The following is a 24,283-nucleotide window of genomic DNA, read 5'->3' as shown; positions in this document are numbered from 1 at the left end:
GTTAAGGATATCTAAATAAGTTTTAGAGACAAGTCATTGTTTATGTTTAAAACTTTATGTTGGATTTGTAGATGGTTTGAATGTATGCCCTTGCTGATTTCTGCTTATTGTTGGAGTTCCCTAGCCTTATTATCATCCTGTTCATTTTCAGCATTTTGTACTGCATCTTCTATATTCAAATCAACCGACTCTTCATTGTTCGCATGATTATCTAACACAACATGTTTGTTCTGTGTTTAACTATTCAAATGGATTGCTCAAATCCCTGATTGTAACATTTGATGCTTAATATTTTCTCAACGTTTAACTGTTTAAACTTAGTAAATGTTTTTAGATAATATTGAAAGAAAATCATGAGACAGGGGATGCATAACAAAACAGACTTAATCATGTCTGATTTCCTTCTACTTTTGGTATTTAACTTAAAAACATGGTAACATCAAATTGACGAATTACAAAATCTAAGTAGAACTAAAAGTAAAATATTCATAGACATTGTTATACCATGTGAAGTTATTATAATTATTTTCAGAATATTGGATTACTTATGCAGAATCCTAATCCTAACAAACTCATATGTAAAGATTACGCCAACTGGATTAACATCAATCATGTACCTAAATCCATGGTTGACATAGTAATCCTTCTACATATATGGTTAACATATGTTCTATGAGTGTTTAAATTGTGTAGCCTTTTAATAATCATTTGGTTGTTGTTCATCTTTGTCATGGCCGGCATGGAAAATAATCATGCATCAGTTGATAGCACTAGGACTGATTGGAGGGTTCGTGTACGTATTACTCGGATATGGCCTTCATTTTCTTGCAGTCAGCAATTCCGAGGTGTTAATCTAATTTTGCTTGATTCTGAGGTAATGTCGTTCAGTTTATAAAGTAGTTGTATATGATCAATGTTTATATAAAAGAGTTTTTTAATTAGCCAATGTTATGCAGGATTGTCATGCCTTTGCATTTGTGAATCGTGTGATTTGACATGATGTTAGCAATATCATACTTGAAGGAAATGCATATGATATTCACAACTTTATAGTAATGGAGCCTACAGGACTTTTGAGACCTGTATCTTCTGATAAGATTATTGTTTTCGCACATGATACCATTGTCCATCCTGTTCCTTTTGAAATATATACCATTCCAAGGCACAAGTTTGAGCTTAAGACTATTCCTAAGATTTCTGAACTTGCAATGTCACTTTCTGAACATGAGGTCCCTGTACATGCTATAGGTATTTCTGTATCTTATCACATAATTGTTTTTATTTAAAATGATCCTTTACAAATTCTAATTAGATGACATTGCATAGATATTGTTGGCATGGCTCAAAACATTAAACCAGTAAAGCAAGTTTATACACGGTTTGGTGAGAAAAAGTTTCTTCGTTTTGAGTTATTTGATGGCAGGTAAGACCATGCTTTCCCAATAAATGTAGTTTCGATCAGTGTTTTCCAATGCCAATATGATTGTCTATCTTTGTTTCCATATCAGCAACGTGGTTCAGATTTGTGCTTGGGATCAATTTACTGATGATGTAGCAACGACGCTAGAAGGAAATGTTGTGTATCCTCCAATAGTGATCTTGACAACAATGAAGCCATTAATCCATAATGGTTCCATTTACTGTCAATCTACATATCTTTACTAGAAACTATAATTGTTTTTCATGGTAAAAACTAACTCTTATTGGTAAATTGCTTCTAATAGGTTCACTGCAGATAAGAAGTTCATCATGTTCATAGATTTATTTCAATATTAATCATCCGGTTGTTGAGGTGTTGAGGCAAATGTATAAACACTTTTTGGGTAATGTAAATTTTTAGTACTGGGAGAGATATAAACATGATTGACTTGTATAAACTCTAATAAACATGTTGTGTACTATTGTGTCTACATCATACTTGGTGGAGCAGTCTAAATAAACTACTTTTGGCGTGAAGTCTTCCCTACACATTTGCAATCAATTTATTCATAATAAGGTTTAACCAGATTGTGTTCTGGAATGTCTGCTATTTTGCATTACATTTGAGTTTTTGTCATCTTAAAGATGATTGTTTTGAGATTTTAGTATTCAACCAAATTTTCTCTTATGAATTGGAATAAATTTTAATGTAGACTCATATGAATGTTTTACTCATCTAATCATTTGTTATATGTCATTGCCGAAATCAATGTTTACTTATGACATGTGAATATAATTTTAGATGTTGATATTATAAATGGGAATAACATACAAAATAAATGATACTCTTTTCCATGTAGATTGGAAGACAATGTTGCAATTTGAATATAGATAATAACAATGTTCACTTTGATCCAATAATCTTACAAACACTTTCTGCAGAATAATATTGTCACTAATTTATAGTAACGTTGATTAAACATTAACATACTAACATTCTTCTAATAATACACTGGAATATAAATCATATATTATGACCATAATCATCCACTAATATGCGAATTCTACCAATTGCTTCAATCAACTGACCAGCCTGGCCATTCAAATTAGCAAGATGCTCCTTCCACCCATCGCCAAACTTTTGAAAGCCATTCACCATCTCTGCAGCGTTTAGTTTCAAGGTTGTCTCATGACCACGTAGGGAGGTGGACGTATCACCTAGGAATCTGAGTGGATTTCCCATATAAGATGGTGGAATTTCGTCACTGCTTTGGGATAATTCTCCACGTGTTTTCCTTGATCCATTCTGCAAAATATCTTCTATATTGCTGTAAAGGATAGAGATAAAATTATGAAGCAAACGTCCATAAATTGGTAAGACATGAAAAGAAACAGACATATAAATAATACTTTAACTATTCCTGGAGGCCAACCGAACGAGCAAACAAATCAGATTGCCTGCTTTCCATGGATGCATACAACTCTGAGAAGAAAACATTTGCATCTTCCAGATTAGTGTTGAAATCTGCGCAAGTGACAACCAATTGGTTCAACTCCTCCATTGCCATATTTTTAATCCCTGACCATCATTTCCTCTTTGCACTGCGTGAAGTCATTTTTCACGTTATATAAGAGATGGTGTTTGTGTTAATGTGATTGTATGTATGAGGTCATGTACCTTTCCCTTATATAAGCATCAAACTTTGATAACTTCCTGTTCTATAATGTTCAGTTAAATAACTGCAAGTCAGTTACCTAAAACTTTGGTAACTGCAAGTCTCCATAACTCTCATCATAAACAGTTCTCTGTGAGTGAGTCTTTGAAAACTAACATACAATTCCCAATTCATCATTAAAATACTCACAAATGTAAAAATTTATGACCAAATGTAAACAGGTTCAAATATGAAACACAAAAAGACTTTTATGACGAAAAGTACTATGACACAAACGCATAAACCGTTCTTATGTTTTTGGTATCATACAGAGAAAATAGTAAGTACTTATGATTTTATATCGAAACTATCATCAATCTCAATTACTTCTTCAGAACATGAAGGAAATATGAAATCTTCAAAGCCGTATGTTCCACAACAATGACGAAGGTGATTTACGCATGACGTATCATAAACAGAAATCTGGAAGTTTGAATTACCGCAATATTTAAAAAACATAATATAACCCTCACGTACAACATACTTTCGTAAAAACTAATTCATCCCATAAATCTTCTTCTCCGTAAAACAGAATTAAAATTTTGCACTCATCCCACCACCGAGAAAAATCTTTAAGTTATTGGCAAGTTTTGTACCATGAAGACAGTAAAACACATGTGGTACTTCCTGCATAGTAAGATTATCAATTACTGCAATAACTCATTTTAGTGATTGACTCCTTATAAAACAAGAACAAAGTACAAACATACCAGTTCCCCGAACTGTAACCTATGATCGGTAATAACCTTGAAAAATTTGGCATAATGCTGAACATCATCTGCCTCACCTGTTAAAATGCAACATGGGAAACAATTTCAAAATCTCAGGTTTTTAAATAGAAGATGTTAATGACAAGATACCTCCATAAGTTCCATATTTTGGAATGACGGATTCATCAAAAACACATATTTTAAACTTCAGTGCTTCATCAGTATGGTAGAGAGCAATGGTATCACCAATTTTAATTTGTGTATCTCGAATGAACCAATTCCACTCATTAGTAAAAAGGACCGCGCCAGTAACCCATTTTACATGTATAGGCCATTCTTGATCCTCAAAACAAAATATAATGACTGGAGACTTTTCACATAACCCCAATTTGTCGCAAGTATCTGAATTGATAACCTAGAAGGAACAAAACTATTAGAGACAACACATTAAAAAAATGACAATGTTTTAAAATAAATTTTGAAATATGAACGTCTATTTGTTACCTTTGTGAATGATGTGCCCAACAAATGTTTGCCTTCAATAAGTATGTGTTGAACAGTGCAGAAATTAGTTGTAGCATTACAACAAAAAGTGGTACTCAGTCTTTCTAGCTCGGTATCAGTCCAGGTCAAGTCAGAATCCCATGCCACTTCTGTATATTTCATTTTCACCGCATACGGATTATATACTTGAAATTTGAACTGCGCTCCTCCTTCATATTCCAGTAGAACCATATGGTAGGGCTTCATTAAGTAGAAATTCATCATATCAGACAGATTTTCGATGCTCTTAGAGTTTCTCGGATATTTTCCCGTCCAAACAATATTCAAGGGTCCTAACAACTTAACCTCACCAGGGAGGTGACTCCCATAGTTTACATAAAATGGCAATGCCAGAAATTGCATAATTTGAACAAAGTAAGCAAAACAGATACTCTAATATATAACAATTACAATTATCACATAATGAGCAATTGAACTTTAACAAAGTACAAAGCTACATTCTAATACATACCAATTCTCCCTTCTGTAAAAATCACCCATATTTGTACAAACAAAACATATCTGAACTTCTTTTATATCCATTCTACATCAATTTACATTAAACGATCAATCGAACATCAAATTGTTATTCTAACAATGAGAATACGTAAAACATAATTGAACAACTTACTTCTTTCGGAATGAGTACCCCCGATGAAATGGTATGGATTAGTTATTGTACTGAATGCAACACTTCAAGCTCTAAGCATAAATTACTTGAATCAGCTTCAAATTGAAAGAGAGAGTGTGTGAATTGTGAATTTTAAGTGAGTTTTTTCTGTTTCAAATTGAGAGTGTATGAGTTGTAATTGAGCTATGCTGATTTGCTTTTTCTTTTTGTTTTTGGAATATATTTTATTCAACTATTTTGTCCATCCTAAAAACCTAATTTTAAATGTTAAATTCATATTTTACTTTTCCTTATAAATTGAATGGAAATATAAATGCTCTATTAACGTATTTTAATTAAAATCAAAAAATTCTATAATTATGCTTTATATCAATACAATACATAAGTTTAGAAAATCTTTAATAACTTGCCGATGTACATACTTTTTTAGATGCAGAATATGTGATGTCATCTAAGAATGAATGTGAGTGTTGTATTGTATGTATATCTTTTTTTTCATTAAATTAAATCACATTATTTAATTTTGGTATTGTCTAAACTATTCATGGAAATATTATTTGACAGAGTTTTACCTAAACTCGACACCATTATATTTCAGTGAAAAATAAACTATTCAAATGGTAAAAATATTCATTTGGTGCGAATCGTAAAAATTAATAAAAAAAAAATGTTAGCATGCGTAGCTGAATCATCAAACTGGAAAGGTCATTTTACGTTCCCAGTTACTAATATACAATAAAGACAATTAACCAACAAAATTCATTTTGCACATAATTTATAATTACAATACTGAATTATACTTTATTCACTTAATCACGTCGCGAAAATCCCAGTCGCTACAGTATGGATTGCTCAAATGCATAATTGTAACAATTGATATAAAATATTCTATCAACTCAAACTCAATCCCCAAGTTTTAAATATAATTCATTTCATCTATAAATGTTAAATCATTATATGTTTACTTAATAGTTATTTGATTTTATGATATGAAGAACATGCATGGATGAATGAAATCAGATTCGAACAATTACTTAATCACTCATCACTAATATTCAACAAAATTAAAGATATACACAGAGGTATCATATGTGATACCATATGTGGAAAACAAAATCAATGATGTAAGGGTGCATATAGAGGAGGAAGTAACAAAATGGACCCGGTGAATTACAATAATACCTCCGTTTTTTATTCAAGTGATAGTTACTCTGTAGTTGTAGTAAAAATAAAAACTAAAATTTTTTGGTGCCTGATAAAAGAATAGGAGATGTGTCAATTGTATTTTAGTTTGGCCACAATTTGGTATCTATACATTTTTTTCATAAAATTAAACCACATTAAGTAATTCATATTATTTATCTAATTTGAAAATTTTATTTTTCTCTTATATATTAGCAACAACAAAATTTAACTAACATCATATCGCAACTATTCGTGACAATATTGTTTGAGATACTTTTATCTAAACTCAACAGCATGATTTCCGGCTAAAAATAAAATATTCAAATTATAAAAAGAAATAGTAAAATAATTTATTTGGTGCTAATCGTAAAAAATAATAAAAATAATTTTTTGTCTAGCACGCGTAGCGCGCGGGTAAAGGTCCCTAGTTTTTTAAAGAGTTAATTGCAATTTGCAACACCCTCCTTTAATTTAAAATCAAAACAGTATACCTATTTTGCAAAACACAGTTTGCAACCCTTAATTTTCAATATCAATTATAACATGCATCCTTTTGCGGTTATAAAACTGAAATTGAGATATCAATATTAATAACTAAAATTTCAAATCAATTAAAATATTTATTTTATTACATTTTTTACATGAAAAAGTTATAGTTATTTTCTATTAATAGTACTCTAAATTAATCATAATCCTAAATACTTAAAATATATTTATCAAGCAAAATATATGTTTATCTATATAATCATTAAGTTTCTAAATATATCTATATTTTAAAATTTTAAAAATTATATTGAGTAATAAAATAATTGATATTAATATTATTTTTATAATTTAAAATTCTAAATTTAGTTTAATTAAAAAAAATAAAATTATTATTAAAATATTTTGCTAAATTTCAATTTTACCCTCCAGAATATAAATATTTTTAACAAAATAGTTAAAGGGATGCATATTTGATATATAAAGTTAGGAGTTGCAAACTATATTTTTGAAAGTAAATATATAATTTTATTATTTAATAAAAGGTAGGGATTACAAAATTTAATTATCTCTTTTTTAAAACTGATGCCACTTATCAGGAAATGCTAACAGTGATATTTTTGTGACCGGAGATTGTACAAATTTAGCCTGCTTATATGCATAATTTAGTAAGCTTGAACGTTGTTTCCAATAATTAAAACATCAAACATAGTCATTTTTTATTAAAATAGTTGGTCTGTACATGTCTAGCTCTAGATACATTTGCAACGAGCGACTCATTTGAAACATTGGGATCCAATGAGTCATGTGTTTGATGATTAAACCCAAAATCAAAAGGCTAATACCGGGCAAAGACAAAGCTTTGAAATCTTAATAACATACTGCCTTGAAACAAAGAAGGAATAACCAGAAAGTTTCCAGGATAAGAACTGTACCAGAATAATGGTGTTTCAGTAATTGAGAGTGTTTTACAGCCAGCCAGCTATTACCTCGGACAACACCTTTAAAGTGTTGTTATACATGCATAACTTATGATCTAATCTTTCTGCAAGATTTGAATTTACTGAATTGATTCCTCAGTGGCCAGTTTCAGTCTCAAACCCAGAGTTTAACTTATCCCAACTTTGTAATCTTCCTAGAGACAAACACATGCTGTTTGGTGGTAATATATTCCCTAATCATGGGCGTAATTTTGATAAATAATGTGCAACTCAATCGCAATCGCAGAAGTTGAGCCATCAAACTGCTAATTAAACGTGGGAGTTAAAAATTCTAAAAAGAACAATGTTAGTTGAAAATGCTTAATAAACTGTAACAACAATGTTGTCATAGGTCTTGCATTTTTCTAGTATATAGCCTTGGTATCCTAATCCAAAATTTAAGAACTCCTGCAAATCTCCCAAGTAGGAGAACTCCTACCGCCAACCATGAAATTATCAGCATGGCTGAAACCTCTCGTTCCCTTTCTCATGCCCCTTTGTCTTAAATTTCCGCCACATTAGATTTTGCTAGCTGCTTTCTACTATCGCAAAATTTCAATATCCCTTTGTCAATGTTTTGTTTCATGCAACTTTCTCAGAAAATTACACATACTTTAAATTAAATTTGTTGTAAATGATTAACACAGCATTAATCAAAAGATATATTGAGCCGCTGTTTGCAATCCACATTCTCCGTGCTTTATTTATTTTAGGAGGCTGGGTAACGGTTTGCCTTGAACGAGTTATGTAACAAACGACTTCTAAGCAGTTGGATCAATCATGCTAAGTGATTTTCATAAAACATTGTGCAACCCCATCGCAATCGCGCAAGTGGACCATATCCTACTGCTAATTAAACGTGGGAGTGAAAAATTCTGAAAACAACAATGAGTTAGAAATGCCAAGAGTCAAACTATAACAACAATGTTGTCATTAGTGTTGCATGTATCTAGTATATAGCCTAGGTTTCCTAAATAATAGTTAACAAATCCTGGAAATTTCTCAAGTAGCAGAACTCCTACCGCCAAATATGAAGTTGTCAGCATGCTTGCAATCTTTAATTATATTTTTTATACCCTTTATCTTAACAATCTTTGTTTTTAAACGATTTTTTGGCACAAAAGCTAGTAACAAAAACCTCCCACCCTCTCCGCTGAAGCTTCCTGTCATTGGTCATATGCATAAATTGGGAAGCTTACCACACCGTTCACTCCTCAGCTTGTCTAAAAAATATGGACCACTGATGCTACTTCACCTTGGAAGCATTCCGACTCTAATTGTTTCGTCTGCTGTGGCAGCTGAAGAGATCATGAAAACTCATGATGTCAAGTTTGCGGACAGGGTTGCAACATATGCTAATGAGAAGCTACTTTATTGTTATAAGGATGTGGGTATGGCGCCTTATGGCGAGTATTGGAGAAAAATGAAAAGCTTTTGTGTTGTCCAGCTTTTGAATAACAAAAGGGTTCAAGATATGGGAACAATAAGAGAGGAAGAAACTGCTCTTCTAGTCAAAAATATTGTTGAATCTAATTCTTCAGTTGTAGACTTGAGCGAACTGTTAGTAACACTCACCAATAATGTTGTTTCTACAGCAGCTTTTAGGGAAAAAATCGATGAAGGGGGGAATGGGAGGAAGTTATGTATGCTAATGAAGGAGACACAGGAATTACTTGGCCGATTTGATGTTGGAACCTTTATTCCATGGCTTGCGTGGATCAATACTGTTTCAGGTTTCAATGCCAAAGTAATAAAAGTTGCAAAAGAGAACGATGAATTTTTTGAACGGATAGTGGAAGAACACATGAATGCTTTATCAAGAAAGGAGAAATGCAGTGAGAAAGTTAAAGAAAGAGAGGATTTTCTCGATGTTTTGCTTGGAATAGAAGAGGATACCGTCGGTGGCTTTCGCCTTGAGAGAGATAACATCAAAGCTCTAATCCTGGTAAATTCTTTAATAATTTCATGTCTGTCAATAGAATACAATTCAGAAATGTTGATACTTCATTCTTATGGCACAAAGTTCCTTCCAAGAACAAGGTGTATAAATGTAATGGTTTACTATACGAACTTGACAAGCATCTTTTCCAAATTTTAGTATCCCATAACTATAATTTTTGATAAGTCACCATCATTGTAAAACAGGATATTATTGCTGGTGGAACCGATACTACCTCCACAACTCTAGAATGGACGATGACGGAACTTCTTAGGCACCCTGAAGCCATGAAGGAAGTGCAAAATGAGGTAAGGAATATTTGCAGAGGAAAATCTAACATAACTTATCCAGATGACTTGGAAAACATGGACTACTTGAAAGCAGTGATTAAAGAAACATTGCGGTTGCATCCACCACTTCCATTATTAATCCCTCGAGTTGCAAGACAGGATGTTAAAGTTATGGGTTACGATATTGCATCTGGAACTATGGTCATCATCAATGCTTGGGGGATCGGAAGGGACCCTACTTCATGGGATGAACCAGATGAGTACAGGCCAGAAAGGTTCTTAAATTCGACAATAGATTACAAAGGTCATGACTTCCAGTTGATTCCATTTGGTGCTGGAAGGAGGGGTTGTCCAGGAATAAATTTCGCCATGTCAACTTATGAGTATGTGCTGGCAAATCTTCTGCACAAGTTTGATTGGGAACTCCCTAATGGAATGAAGTGTGATGAGCTTAATATGGATGAGGGCACTGGTCTTACTTGTCATAGAAAGGTCCCTCTACTTGTTATTGCAACTCCAGTTTCAAGTTAAGTAGACTGTCTTTTATTCTTCTATCATGTGCTGCTTGGATGATATCATTATGAGAGATTGTAGAAGTATGTACGGATCCTTTCTGCTGCAGGTCCATTTAATAATTTTAAATACACAAGCTCACAAGAATTGAAGATTTAAATAACTTCTAAATGTACTTAGACCTAGTATAATTATATAGTTCAGCCTTCAGATTTCTAGTTGTTGAGGATAATTAACATAAACATAGATGCAAGCAACACGTGCCTATAATCTGAAGGATTAAAACCAAAAAATAAAAAAAACAATAGTCTTAAGCATGTCAACTATCAAAATATACAAGTCCTAGGTTGGACATTCAGACAGTACTGATGTGTGTGTTCTTGCAGTTAGATTGGCAATTACTATGTTTAAATTTGCAATTACTATGTTTAGAATTGAACGGCTTTAAAGAAACAGAAAACAAACTGATACCTTCAGTAAAAAGCCTGATAGACGAGACTGATTAAAAAACTCATAAATCAAATTTGAAGTAAGACGTTCATTCCTCAGCTTTTAGTGAATTGAGGGAAGTATGATTGTTGATCTCAGCTGGATCCTCTTGTGGATGACGAAAAGGCTTAGGAGGCATTACCAATTCTTCAAGTTCTCCTTCTAGCATTTCAATAGCTTTGTACATTGAAGGACGTTCGCTTGGCTTCATTTGTATACACCATAATGCTACGATTATCATCTTCTTTACCAACTTTCTTTCTTCCTCATTAACATCTTCCATCTCAAGCTCTTTTCCATCACTGAATTGGTCATAAACCCATGACGGGAAGTGAATTTGGCTAACGTGATCCAGAAATGGATTCAAAATTTTCCTTTGAGCGGCCATGTCCATCAGTAACATTCCAAAACTATAAACATCTGCTTTGTATGAAATTCCACCAATATTTTTGTAGAACATCTCTGGAGCCATGTAACCCATTGTTCCTCTTGCATTAAGAGTTACGGTGCTATCATTTGTGGCATATGATTTTGCAAGCCCAAAATCAGAAATGATTGGATTGAAATTCTTGTCAAGAAGAATGTTGTGAGGTTTGATGTCAAAATGCAAGATTTGGATGTCACAACCTCGATGTAGGTAGTCAATTCCACTTGCCACCTTGCAGGAAATTTCGTACATCCTTTTCCAACTCAGGGAAACAATTTCTTCATCTGTTTCTTCTTTACGAAAAACGTATTTCTCTAAAGATCCATTAGGCATGAACTCATATATTAGAGCACGTTTTGGACCTTCAAAACAAAAGCCAACGAGTTCCACTACATTGACATGATGAATCCTTCCACTTGTAGCAACTTCATTAATAAATTCTTTCCCAGTAGCCTTAGACCTGCCCAGTATCTTTACTGCTACAAGAAGACCGCTACGAAGTTTTCCTTTATATACAATGCCAAAACCTCCTTCACCCAGCTTATCTCCAAAATTATTGGTGATCTCCTTAATGTCTGAGTACGCATACCTTATAGGCGTCAAGTTATTTTGAGCTTGAAGAAAATCCTCAATGGTGTCGTACATTGATAAATGCCTTCTCCTAGCTCTATAAGCCAAGAAAGCAAGCAAAAATGGTAACCCCAAAGAAAATCTCGCAGCAAGAAATAATCCTGCAAGTTTACCGAAATTTTCAAAAGAATGGAAACTTGTAATTCAAAGATAAGTTAGCAATACACTACAAAGTTGATCATGTAATGCCTTGAAAAACATTCATATATCACTATCCTAGATAAATAAAGTACTAAAAAAATTTAATATATACATTATCCGGACGCCAATATTGAATATATACATTATCTCATTATAGCACATTATGAGATTTTAGGATAGCTTGTAGCTTAACAGCGGTCCCCGAAGAAGAAGTTAACCGTTCTCAAAATGACAAGTAAAATGGCCAGAGCCATTTGCCTAAGGAATTTGGGGTTGAAGTTATGGATAGCTCAACCTGTGTGGCAAATATATAGGTGTCATGTTAGAGCTCTGCGAGACAAGACACCTCAAAAAGCAGAGAGTGAAAGAATTTCTGGAATAACTTATGTTAAAGGCTTTGGGAGCGTTGTTCATATTCCTGTCTGATGAAAAGAATCAACTTTGACAACAAGATCGAGTGAAAAGTACAGTTTTATCCGTTATGACTTAAGAATCAATAACCAATGGCTACAAGCTATACAACCTAATTACCCATAAGATTCTCCTAAGTTGTTTTGCAGAGAGTGGTGAAAAAGACTTTTGGGATTGAGACATACAAAAGCAAATTAATTGTGTCATAAATTGAGCCTACTGAGATTTGTGTTGATAAGCAAATTAGAAATTTTGCAAAGCAAACAAAACATTTCTCTCATGGAAGAAGCAAGCAAATTGGCAGAAAAGAAGGTTGAGTATCTGAAGTCTCAACTCTGAGGACCAAGCACCATTTTGTAATCAAACCAAAAACATAACTTGATTATTCCAACATCTGGAAGGTATATTGTCTGTGATCGTGGATTCTTATGGAAACATGTATAACAGACACCATGTACGTGTAACTCCTATAACATTGACTTGTAAAAGAAAAACAAGAATTGAAAGAAGTATCTTACCAATGATTTTTTTGGTGTAGTTGCCTGTAATTAGGCAAAAACAGAGAAACAAAGTCAACAAATAAACTGACATACTACAAGTTAAATTAAGCAAAAACTGTAATACTCACTTTTTAGTATCTGAATTGTAACGCGTAAGTTATGGGGCATGCCTACATGGTTCATCCAAATCTCCATTAGTAATAATGGAAATTAATTATTCAAAAAATCATGTAGTCCTGATTTAGCTTGCATGAAGTATACCCAGAACCCTAATTTAGGCCAGTACCCGGAAGGGGAAAAAAAAGGTCACAGTACTAATGATAAAGATCAGTGGAATAATGTAATTGATAGGAAAAAAGTTATACACTTACACAAAAGTGTAATATGGTATGAGCTTCCCTCAGGGAGGTCACAGGGCACACTAAAGCTTACGCAAACCCAAAGATGATGATCCAGGGAATATGTATTGCATCCGTCATGGCACTTCAAGCAGTAGAAGTAACTCCAAGGGATATCAAAACCATAAACCAACGCATCGTGAATTTCAGTAAAATTAGAGAAGACTTTACTGACTATACTGAAAGGCGACTGCCGTGAGACCCAAGCTACCTTGCTAATCCTGCAATTGTCCTCCATTTCTGATATATCAACATATCCAACCACTATATATGCATACGAATAAACATAATTTTTTCCCAAAACTGAAGAAGAGAAAGAAGAATTTGGTGAAGTAATATTGATGTATCGGGTAGAAATTACAGGAGAGGGACACTCCATCATCGTAATAGGCTGATTAGCTTTCCTTAAGTTTTCATCATAGCCTTGTTCTAATGCCATAAAGTCATCCTCTTTGATAGAAGAGTTATTATTTGGAAGGCCTGGATCAACAATCCTAACCAAAAGATTATCATAATCGATACTCTTAACATAAAAGATCTTATCCTGAAGTAAATATAAGATGGTACGGTTATTGAGGCAAGACAGCTCCAGAGTGAAGAAAGACGAATCACATTTCTGATCATCACCTTTCAGTCTAAAAGGACAGCTTATGTTTTGAATATTACCACAATAAGAAGAAGAGATAGCTTTGCAAACGGATGAGCTTAAAAATAACAATAATGTATAGATGACTATGAAAACTGAAGATAGTTTCCTGGAGGGTGGAATGAGAGAAGTCAAGCTCCCCCTCATATTCTTCTCTCAAGTAATAATCAGACGGCTACAGAGCAAACTATATCATAGTTCTTTCTTGTTTTTGAAGAAGCAACAGTACAAAGCTCATTCCATAGTGAGGAAACGATTGCCTACTGCTGAACAAACCTATACTTAATCATTCACAGTTTAAGACCTCTGGGTAAATGTTTTCGGGTTTTTGTGATGGTCTGTATCAAAAACTGAGACGCAAGCATCCACAACATGTATTTTTACGGAGATAGATAGCCTCCTCTCTAGTTCATTGAATTTGTCAAACTTCTTGTCTAAGTTGATTTCTTCAAATTATATATCATGGACGTGCTGTTTTAAAATTACAAGGTGGACGACTCATTACCGTAGCTTAGTCAACAGATTCTTCATTCATGTCCAGAACTTCGTAGTCATTCACGACTTTGCTCAAAGGAAAATTCAAACCTTTAATTATAAAAATAAGAAAAAATAAAAAGTCAGGCCATGTTAGTTAGCGGATGGTTACCCCAACTTATTACACATTATAGAATTACTACTTTGTTGTATATGCTTTGATCAAAATACAATTACCAATTGTCACACCTTCATATTTTAAACAGGCTAATCCATGGGTTCCCAATTAGTTCATCTATTCTTGGTGATACTAGTATTGGCCATAACCAGAGTGGTAGCAGAAAAAGCAAAAGTTGAAGGCGACGAGTGCAGGACAAAGAGATGCTCCCGTCATGGCCCTGGAATTCGGTTTCCATTTTATCTCAGAGACAGGCAGCCTGAGCATTGTGGCCTCCCTGGTTTCCAAGTTTCTTGTGATGCAGGAGAAACACTTCTGAAATTGCAATACCTAGCAAACACATCCCTCCAAGGAATCCAGCTCTTCCTTTCTACAGGGCAAACCCTTCATTCAATTAACTACAAATCTCAAAAGATAAAACTTGGTATGTACTCTGGGCTGAATATTAACAACGTGACACTTGTTTCCACGACAACTTCATGGCCGTCTGCAATAGTTCCTCCTCCCTTTGGAGGAGCAAGATCTTCTACCAGTATCAATACTACATTTGCCAGTTGTTTGTCAAGAGTTGCAGGTCAGCAGGACCTTCTTCTCACTTCCCTTAGTGGACAAGCTTTCCGGGTCTACTATTTTGACAGCCTGGTAGGCTTTGATCAACCATCTATAACATCATGTACCAAGGTTTTTAATTCTTCTTTCCCATTTTATATTTTGGAAGGATGGGATGCAACCCTCAATTGGTCAACTCCGAATTGTGGGAAATGTGAAGCCAAGGGGGGGGTACTGTAAACTGATGGAGAATGGTACTAGTAGTAATGTCCGGGTAGCTGATTACAGTACTGTATGTTTATCTAGAGGTATGTACATACATCTTAAATATATTTGTATTCAGTACATCAAGATGCATGATACAAACTTGTTCCGATCCTGATATTGTTAGAATATTAATATAAGATCCTGGTAAGGGCCTTTCTCCAAGGTTTTAGAGAAATACCCTTAGCAGGATCTTATATTAATATTCTAACAGATAATTTTATCTGCTTTTGAGGGATGAGGATTTAGCCAATGTAAATAACATTATGCTACTCTAATATTTTACAGGTCATACTTCAATCAAGCCAATTGCAGGCATAATTCCAGGTGCCAGTATTATTGTGCTTGTCCTTGTAGCATTACTGTATTATATAATTAGATCATATAGACAAAAGAAATATGACGCACTGAAAATTGAAATGTTCCTGAGGGATTACAAAGCCATGAAACCAACAAGATACTCCTATGCTGACATCAAGAAGATCACTAGTCAGTTTAGTGATAAATTAGGACAGGGAGGTTTTGGTTCAGTCTACAAAGGTCAGATCACCAAGGACGTCATTGTTGCAGTTAAGATACTTAATAGCGATCCAAAAGCTAATGGAGAAGATTTTATTAATGAAGTAGGCACTATAGGGCGAATCTATCATGTTAATGGGGTTCGCTTGGTAGGGTATTGCGCTGATGGCTGCAATCGAGCTCTTGTTTACGAGTTCCAACCTAATAATTCTTTAGAAAAGTTCACATACTCTGGTCAAAATCACAAGAAAAATTTTCTTGGTTGGGAGAAGCTGCAAGAAATTGCTGTAGGCATAGCTAAAGGAATTGAATATCTTCACCAAGGATGCGCGCAGCAGATCCTGCATTTCGATATCAAACCTCATAATATCTTGTTGGACCAAAATTTCACTCCCAAAATTTCTGATTTTGGTTTAGCCAAGTTGTGTTCCAAGGACCAGAGCATTGTGTCAATGACTATGGCTAGAGGAACCATTGGCTATATTGCACCAGAAATATTTTCCAGGAATTTTGGAAAGGCATCATCCAAATCAGATGTTTATAGCTTTGGAATGTTGTTACTTGAAATGGTGGGAGCAAGGAACAATAACACAGTGGAAAATAGCACTGAGACATACTTTCCTGAATGGATATATCATCGTTTGGAGGAAGGTGGAGAAGTGGCAATCGAAATAGAAAAACAAGAAGATTCGAACATTGCAAAAAAGCTAACAATTGTGGGACTATGGTGCATAGGGTGGCATCCAGTTGACAGACCTTCAATCAAGCATGTGACACATATGCTAGAAAGACCAGAATGTCCTGCAATGCCACCTAATCCTTTCGGACCGTCAAACGTATGGTCACTCAAAAGTGATCTAGAAGTAATCTCTGAATCTGAGTGAAGAAATGTGTGTAGACGTTTGCTAGCTCAGGCAAGAGCATTTTCACGTGAAAATAATTGTTCTGCAGTCTGCACACTGCACTTCTTGTATTGATTGTTCTATACTTCATGACATTTGCAGAACAAAAAGAAAATTTGTTCTGCTGTTGTTTTTTCTGGTTTGTTAAATATTTTAACCAGGAAATTAAAAAACTAAGGGGTGGTGTCGCAGTTGTCTAGCGCGTAGGTCTCATAGCATATGAGTAATCCTGAGGTTGAGAGTTCAAGCCTTCAAACCTCTCTCACCCAATTCTTTTTTTATTAACTCATCCAGACCTGGCAACGTTTCATGTACAAAACCTTAAACCCGGATTTGCGTGTACCAATTTGTTAACACTAATTCGGAACTAATATATTCGTGTTTACTCGTTTTAGTACACTAAAAGTACACGAATTATATACGAAAAATATTAATTGTTAAAAAATGCCATAAATAATTAACTCATCCAGACCTGACAACGTTTCCTTAAACCCGGATTTGCGTGTACCAATTTGTTAACACTAATTCGGAACTAATATATTCGTGTTTACTCGTTTTAGTACACTAAAAGTACACGAATTATATATGAAAAATATTAATTGTTAAAAAATGCCATAAATAATTAAATGTTGAAGCGCTCACTCACCTAGTCAACGAATAATAAAATATATTTTAATGTTTACAATTATATATATTTATTTAGAATAGGTAAAATTCACATTTGATATTTATTATATATATGTATATTATATATTTTTAAAAATTTAATTATTTATTTATTTCGTATACTTCCGTTCCGTGTCGTGTACCTATATTGAAAACTCAAACCCGATACCAATTATATTCGTGTACTTTCGTGTTCGTGTACCAAATTTTCAAGCCCAAATACTAATTATTCGTGTCGTTTCGTACCGTGTTCACGTGTCGTATACTAGTATTGTCAGGTCTACTTATCCTAGGAAAATTTACTTATACAGTACTTTTTTTTTAATATCAGTCTGAATAATAATATGTAAAATGTAATGTTTTTGTTTATTTTTGTTTCTTGAAAATTAACAATTATAATTGTTTTATTCAAAGGAAATAATTATAGAAATTTATCAGAAGTGTAATATTTCTGTAGTTTTCTTCAAAAAGTGGAATATGAAACATTATTATTTTTATTTTAAACATTATAAATGAATACGGAGAAAACAAGGATTTTGAGTCACAGTCATAAGTTACCTAGTAATCATAAAAGGTGTAGACAATCTCTATGCTTTTTTGCAACAATGAGATCGCCTGTTTGTAATCAACCTCTCCAGCCATAGAAGGCATGACAGCAATGAGCAAGATCATTTTACAAGTTTTCGTATTCTGAGAGAGATTGTGTCTGTGTGTGTTTTGGAACTTTGAAGGTGGGGGTAGAGATGGGCGGGGTGACATCGTCTATGGCAGCTAAGCTTGCATTTTTCCCACCTGATCCTCCATCATATAAACTCATTACAGATGAGTTCAGTGGATTATTGTTAATGGAGCCTTTTCAGCATCGTGAAAATGTCCATGTTCTCAAGCTCCCTACTCGTCGAGGCCATGAAATTGTGGCAATGTATGTAAGGTACCCTATGGCTAGTTCAACACTGCTGTATTCACATGGAAATGCGGCTGATATTGGGCTCATGTATGAGCTCTTTGTTGAGTTGAGCATTCACTTGCACGTCAATCTCATAGGGTAATCCTTCTCATCTTTCTTCACTTATCTATCTGTCTACGAAAGAAAGGTGTCATATTCATTAAAGAGATACAGAGATTCTATAGTGGATGAGTATTATTGCCAGACCGTATCTCTTATCCAACCAACACCATATGACATATGCCGACTTGATAAACTCCTAGCATAAGGTTATAGAATTACACCCGAATTTCACAATAAAACTGAGAGGATGTTCTGGCAATGCCAGTTCTTCATAGGATTGCTTGCCTTGAACTACTATCGAGTACCCTTATAACCATCAATTGTGGAGAATGTTTTAACCATGCTGAAAATTATGTAGGTATGACTATTGTGGATATGGGCAGTCAACTGGGAAGGTGATTCATAACTCATTACTATTATTAACAAGACATGTTACAATTACCCAAGATAAGACCACTATAGAATGTTAACATGTAATTCTATTGCAGCCAAGTGAACAAAATACTTATGCAGATATTGAAGCTGTTTATAAGTGTCTTAAAGAGAGGTATGGTGCTAAGCAAGAAGACATAATCCTCTACGGGCAATCTCTTGGGAGTGGGCCTACTTTGGATCTTGCTGCTCGTTTACCTCGTCTAAGAGGAGTCGTTCTGCATAGTGCTCTACTGTCAGGATTGCGAGTAATGTACCCCGTGAAACGAACATACTGGTTTGACATCTATAAGGTGATTTTTTTGGGGAAAGGCCTATTATATTTGGATCATACTTATATTATGTCTGAACGTCATCTCTAATTTTTCTGCAGAATATTGACAAAATACCCTTGGTGAAATGTGTTGTTCTAGTCATTCATGTAAGCACATATTCTATTATCTTGCATCTCACACTTGTATTATGAATTTCAACATTCTATCTATTTGTTTTTGAAAATAGATACCCTATGCACAGATCCAATTGATGATGTTCTCTTGTGCCCAGGCTGAGCATCTCTTTTTTATTTATCTCGCTTTTGGGATGTGGGGTTTGAGGCTTGGTTTTTTCTCCTCCTATATGCTTTGCGGATGATCATCACTGCATGTTTTCCCAAAAATTCAACAAAAATAATTTTTCTCTACATAGAGTAGCTGTACGAATAACTCCTATTAATCTAATCCGAGAGAGCAAACCACGATTTTAAATGTTTGAATCTAGAAAAAATTTGGTTGTGCAGGCGGGAGAGGATGTTAGGTATAGTTCTAACTTCTAACAGCGTTCTAGTGCTTCCTTTATCTGTTCTCATATCTTTAATTTTATGCACTTAAATGCAGGGTACTTCAGACGAAGTTGTCGATTGCTCTCAAGGTAGACAACTTTGGGCACTTTGTGAAGAGCAATATGAACCATTATGGCTCAAAGGCGGGAGTCATTGCAACCTGGAATCTTATCCAGAGTATTTCAAGCATCTAAAAAAGTTTATATCTCATGTTACGAAATCCCAGTCCAGGCAAAACAGTTCTAAAAAAAGTGTAGAGGGACCTGGATACATGAGTAGTACCGATTATGTTGAGGTTCCACGAAAGAGCACTGACGACAAGTTGAAATATTATGAAAGCAAAGTTGACAGCAATGAGAAGTTTGCTGCTAAGTTAAAAATGCCTCTTGAGCAAATGGAAAATTCCCAAAGGAATGGCAAGTACCATGACAAGTCCCAGAAAAGTATTGAAAGAGCACGTCGAACTATGGATTGGGTAAATAGGATACAAGCTGCATAATTGTTCGAATGCATTGCTTGAACAATAGATGAAAGCATTGGTGATTAGTCTATACTTCTGGGGTTTTATCTTTCCTGTTCTGATCGGTTTAGTTGCTCTTAAATGCAATGTAATGTTTGAAAAGTTTGTGCATTATTAACTTCGGTGTGACAGAACGACAACTCCTCGCTGTCTGGGCAATCCTCTTAATTTTATGGGAGATCTTGGTTACCGTATTTTATCAGTCATTTTATTTAAGCTTCTTTACTAATTAATCATATTTAAAATAACTGATTTTTAATGTTTACAACGGTATTCTACAAGGTAGATACTTAGATATCAGAATTTTGTTAGAGATCTATCCATCTCGCTATATATCAAGTGAACATTGATATAAGAGTTTAGAGGCGGTCTTCAGAAAATTAAAACGTCAAGTATTGCTTGTGATTCTACAAAATTTTACAGAAAGGGTGTTTTCTATGTGTGTACTAAACGTTGGATATTAGTACTGTTTCAAAAGTTTAATCTAGTGAAGAAGAAATTTGTTCTCCTCCTGTAATGCCACATTCATCTTTTTCGGGACAACCACCAAGCAAGAAACAGAAGAATAATTTAAAGACAGTCTTGAAAGATAAGTATCCACCGACCAAGCCAAGTGGGCAAGAGTCTCATTTATCTGCAATTTCTAAAACACACAATATTACCAAATAATGTACATGCGCCGTGTTTGTGGTTTTTGGGAATTCACGAGAACTGGCAGACAAGCTGATATTGGATGGACTGATTTAATGATAACCCGTGTATGAAACTCTTACTCGCGAGTGTTCAAGTTTATTCCAGTTTAGCGATGAACGTACATAACCTTTTAGGATTGGGAATGTATGACACGATATCAGTAGGTCTACTTTAGCTCGAATGTTTGGTTAGGAGATTGTTGAGCAGCAAGTAGTTTCAAAGGATTATGCTACACCAATGTGGCTCAGAATTACAGGGTTGCCAAAAACTGGAAAGTAAAAGGCGAGTTGGCTACTTTTTCAGAGATAATTGGTTCCACTTAGCATAACTTCCAAGACACCTGATATACAGTATCTACGGTCAAGCAGAGAGTAATATTAAAGTTCAAAAGGGCGAGAGCTCGTGTTGATGTATTATTTTGATGCAGGCATGCCTGGGGAATGGACAAGCCTTTTAATTGAAAGATTTCTATGACAAACTACAAAGTCAAGTGGTGCTATTGTGATGGGTAGTTTTGTGACTCAAATCGCTGAGAGACTAAGTGTGTTTGATCGCCATAATAAGGAATGGAGGGATGGTCGTGTGCTACTGATATTGATTACTTGTTTGGTATGAAACTTTTGTGTCACTCTAAAAAAGGTTCAAGGCCAATTTGACACAACCGTGATCCACGATAGGCAGTAGAGGAGGATCCTAAAGAATTTGGGTCAGCAAAGGACAATACCCAGGTGGAGCAGGTTGCTCGACTTCAAAGAGGCCTAGCTGAACTCAGAAACAGTCAAAGTTCAGACACTAAAAGGTCAAAAGAGGAGTATTGTCGTATTTTTTGTGTTCTGACTTCCGAGTAATTTGAAATGGTCACGGTCTAACTTAAAACTGCAACAAAAATAACTTGAAATGTAACCACTCGAATGAACCTATTTCAAGTACAAGAAAGGCACATAATGAACTTAAACAAGTATCAAATGAAATATATGCTACTGATAATCTGATATAGTATACAGAACTACTGAATTGCAGAGGCTTTCATTAATCAAACTGACATGTCCAAAATCCACCTTGTAGTACACACCTCCTCATCCGAGAACAATGTGCACTTTATTAAGCATAAAATAAAAATACAAGTTAAGCAAGCAATTATTACCATCACATTCTGGGGGTGCAGGCAAGATACACAAACACAAAAACTCAACCATAGCATCGGATCGGATCATTGCAGCCCTTTGAAGCAGACTGTTTGCAGCCCTGGCCTCCACCTTTCTCCAAGTACTGCTGGTGGTATTCCTCAGCCCTGTAAAATCTCTTGGCTGGAAGAATCTCCGTAACAATCTTCCCACCGTTCAACTCTTTCTCCTTCACTTGAAGCGACTCTCGTGCCAAACTAGCTTGCTCCTCACTATAGTAATATATCCCTGAACGATACTGCTCTCCAACATCACCACCCTATAAACATCCACAAATCATTGTTACAATTTACAAATCATTAGCTTTTGCTCTAATCGATGCACCTTTCCATAAATGCTAAAATATAGTATATAATAAAACATAAAACGCCCAAAAAATACCGTTTGGAAAATCATATAAATAACTATTAAGTTGTATAATACTAAATACATACATCTTTTTTAATTTATAAGTTACTTGTAAGATATGTAAAACGATCACATACGAAAAAAAATTATAAGTTACTTATAAGATATGTAAAACGATCACATACAAAAAAAAAATTAAAAGTTACTTATGAGATGGACACAAACGAGCAAGTATAGTGCCATTCCCCTAATCAATCATAAACCACAGTAATAAAAAGAACAAAAAAAGATTGAGAAAATGTAGTAAATATTGAAAAATTAAGACGTATAATTTTCACCTGGCGATTGAGAGAAGTAGGATCATGTCGAGACCAGAAAAGAGAGAGAAGGGCTGAGTAGTTACAAACAGCCGGGTCGAACTGGACACGAACCACTTCAACATGTTTAGTAGTTCCGGTACAAACCATTCGATAATCCGGGTTGTCAACATGGCCCTGAGAATAACCCACCTCTGTTTTCACTACACCTGCCACCCTCTGGAAAGCTAGCTCTACTCCCCAGAAGCAGCCCGCTCCGAACTGGGCAAACTCCAGACCCGGTCTCTCTGGGGTCGGATTATCCGGATCCAGTGCTGGGTTCGTTGACTTGTTATTCTCCGCTTCATTGCTAGACATTGCTTGGCGTTACAGACGGAGTTTATGTGTTTGACTGTACTGAGATCAAGGTAAAGTTATACTTCTAATTTAACTACGCCTAAAATTGGGACGACAGGAATTAACTCCTATAATTATGGGTTATTTCATATTTAAAGGATTTTTTTAGATTGAAAATTTCAGGGTATTTGATATGAATTCCAAAATCTTTTAAAATCTGGTTTTGGTATTCAATAAGTAGATTTATCGCCCGTATAATGTATGGACATACTCTTTAGAACGAATATGTTATTTTAGTTGTAGTTATTGATGGTATATTAATATTGTATTCAGGCAGATAATTGACGATGTAATTGTTTGTTTATATAATAATTAATTTTGGGGTATGATGATACTAATGCAGAATATATTTTCCGACATTTGATATTAAGTTGAAACAACATTTGTAATATATTCCTTATTGTCTGCCGGGTGATTTATATGGATTATTGTTATGAAAATGTAATTGATTGTTTAAACTTCTGCAGAATATAGTAGTTTATTCACATATACTTTTAATTTATAACTGTTATTTAAATTAAAGTCTTCTTGAATTTTTATTTTTGACCTTAATGAATCTCCCCCTCCCTTATTCAATATTAACAAATACACAACTCTGGACATGTTAAGCGCCTCATGGTTGTATTTGATACAGAAATCTTACCATAATTATTTATTTTAATCCATACCATTATGTTACGTTGTAACATGTAAGGACGCATCCAAATACCAATATAAACCAATATGATCACATGTTCTATGAATACTATAAGCTAAACCATACACACACACACATTCATACTTAATACATACTTTTTTCAGTTGATATTTTAATATTTAGTGGATCTAAATATTAGTATTAATGTGGCATACGGTATATGTCATCAAATCGTGTGATAAATTATCATAGAAAGGGTGTGACAAAAAATCACTGAAATTTATGACAACCAATTATATTTTTATAATAATAAACTTTATAATCA

The 24,283-nt window shown here is 34.4% G+C and overlaps 5 protein-coding genes across 8 annotated transcripts; 3 read left to right on the top strand and 2 right to left on the bottom strand.

The window, feature by feature from the left end:
- The first annotated feature begins 8,637 nt into the window (after nt 1-8,637).
- Nucleotides 8,638-10,618, top strand: LOC141683789 (cytochrome P450 736A117-like). Its single transcript, XM_074488556.1, has 2 exons — nt 8,638-9,611; nt 9,812-10,618. The coding sequence occupies exons 1-2, from the start codon at nt 8,697-8,699 to the stop codon at nt 10,424-10,426; spliced, it is 1,530 nt and encodes a 509-aa protein (XP_074344657.1). The 5' UTR covers nt 8,638-8,696; the 3' UTR covers nt 10,427-10,618.
- Nucleotides 10,383-14,492, bottom strand: LOC141683788 (rust resistance kinase Lr10-like). Of its 3 annotated transcripts, XR_012560448.1 has the most exons (5): nt 13,378-14,492; nt 13,135-13,176; nt 13,025-13,048; nt 10,880-12,055; nt 10,383-10,511 (listed from the first exon to the last, which is right to left on the bottom strand). XR_012560448.1 is itself a non-coding variant. In XM_074488554.1 (4 exons), the coding sequence occupies exons 1-4, from the start codon at nt 14,195-14,197 to the stop codon at nt 10,947-10,949; spliced, it is 1,995 nt and encodes a 664-aa protein (XP_074344655.1). In that variant the 5' UTR covers nt 14,198-14,492; the 3' UTR covers nt 10,733-10,946. The 3 variants fall into 3 exon arrangements, 2 of the variants coding, with proteins under 2 accessions (XP_074344655.1, XP_074344656.1); XM_074488554.1 differs by lacking the exon at nt 10,383-10,511 and having other exon boundaries at nt 10,733-12,055; XM_074488555.1 differs by lacking the exons at nt 10,383-10,511; nt 13,025-13,048 and having other exon boundaries at nt 10,733-12,055.
- Nucleotides 14,493-14,696: 204 nt separating this feature from the next.
- LOC141683790 (rust resistance kinase Lr10-like) lies at nt 14,697-17,268 on the top strand. The gene is made up of 2 exons (XM_074488557.1): nt 14,697-15,559; nt 15,804-17,268. Exons 1-2 carry the CDS (start codon nt 15,427-15,429, stop codon nt 16,916-16,918), a joined length of 1,248 nt encoding a protein of 415 aa, XP_074344658.1. The 5' UTR covers nt 14,697-15,426; the 3' UTR covers nt 16,919-17,268.
- Nucleotides 17,269-18,327: 1,059 nt separating this feature from the next.
- On the top strand, nt 18,328-20,512 carry LOC141686634 (uncharacterized). 2 transcript variants are annotated; one of them, XM_074491674.1, is made up of 6 exons: nt 18,328-18,647; nt 18,970-19,006; nt 19,100-19,336; nt 19,417-19,464; nt 19,919-20,116; nt 20,171-20,512. In XM_074491674.1, the coding sequence occupies exons 1-6, from the start codon at nt 18,346-18,348 to the stop codon at nt 20,360-20,362; spliced, it is 1,014 nt and encodes a 337-aa protein (XP_074347775.1). In that variant the 5' UTR covers nt 18,328-18,345; the 3' UTR covers nt 20,363-20,512. The 2 variants fall into 2 exon arrangements, with proteins under 2 accessions (XP_074347775.1, XP_074347774.1); XM_074491673.1 differs by having other exon boundaries at nt 19,919-20,512.
- A 1,558-nt stretch (nt 20,513-22,070) lies between these two features.
- Nucleotides 22,071-23,393, bottom strand: LOC141686635 (peptide methionine sulfoxide reductase-like). The gene is made up of 2 exons (XM_074491675.1): nt 22,947-23,393; nt 22,071-22,519 (listed from the first exon to the last, which is right to left on the bottom strand). The coding sequence occupies exons 1-2, from the start codon at nt 23,280-23,282 to the stop codon at nt 22,265-22,267; spliced, it is 591 nt and encodes a 196-aa protein (XP_074347776.1). The 5' UTR covers nt 23,283-23,393; the 3' UTR covers nt 22,071-22,264.
- Between the last annotated feature and the right edge of the window lie 890 nt (nt 23,394-24,283).

The sequence above is a fragment of the Apium graveolens genome, chromosome 9 (genome assembly GCF_009905375.1).
Source record: "Apium graveolens cultivar Ventura chromosome 9, ASM990537v1, whole genome shotgun sequence".
In the NCBI taxonomy this organism is placed as follows: Eukaryota; Viridiplantae; Streptophyta; class Magnoliopsida; order Apiales; family Apiaceae; genus Apium; species Apium graveolens.
This window is presented reverse-complemented; position numbering and strand designations above follow the sequence as displayed.

Bases quoted from the DNA above. Each gene is read 5' to 3' on its own strand.
- LOC141683789 (XM_074488556.1), top strand. From the start codon at position 8,697: ATGAAGTTGTCAGCATGCTTGCAATCTTTAATTATATTTTTTATACCC. The intron at 9,612-9,811 runs GTAAATTCTTTA...ATTGTAAAACAG, and splicing joins ACATCAAAGCTCTAATCCTG to GATATTATTGCTGGTGGAAC.
- LOC141683788 (XM_074488554.1), bottom strand. From the start codon at position 14,197: ATGAGGGGGAGCTTGACTTCTCTCATTCCACCCTCCAGGAAACTATCT. The intron at 13,177-13,377 runs GTAAGTGTATAA...TGAACCATGTAG, and splicing joins ATACCATATTACACTTTTGT to GCATGCCCCATAACTTACGC. The intron at 12,056-13,024 runs GTAAGATACTTC...GTAAACTTGCAG, and splicing joins CTACACCAAAAAAATCATTG to GATTATTTCTTGCTGCGAGA.
- LOC141683790 (XM_074488557.1), top strand. From the start codon at position 15,427: ATGCAACCCTCAATTGGTCAACTCCGAATTGTGGGAAATGTGAAGCCA. The intron at 15,560-15,803 runs GTATGTACATAC...AATATTTTACAG, and splicing joins TACTGTATGTTTATCTAGAG to GTCATACTTCAATCAAGCCA.
- LOC141686635 (XM_074491675.1), bottom strand. From the start codon at position 23,282: ATGTCTAGCAATGAAGCGGAGAATAACAAGTCAACGAACCCAGCACTG. The intron at 22,520-22,946 runs GTGAAAATTATA...GGATGTTTATAG, and splicing joins CTACTTCTCTCAATCGCCAG to GGTGGTGATGTTGGAGAGCA.
- LOC141686634 (XM_074491673.1), top strand. From the start codon at position 18,346: ATGGGCGGGGTGACATCGTCTATGGCAGCTAAGCTTGCATTTTTCCCA. The intron at 18,648-18,969 runs GTAATCCTTCTC...AAAATTATGTAG, and splicing joins TTGCACGTCAATCTCATAGG to GTATGACTATTGTGGATATG. The intron at 19,465-19,918 runs GTAAGCACATAT...ACTTAAATGCAG, and splicing joins GTGTTGTTCTAGTCATTCAT to GGTACTTCAGACGAAGTTGT.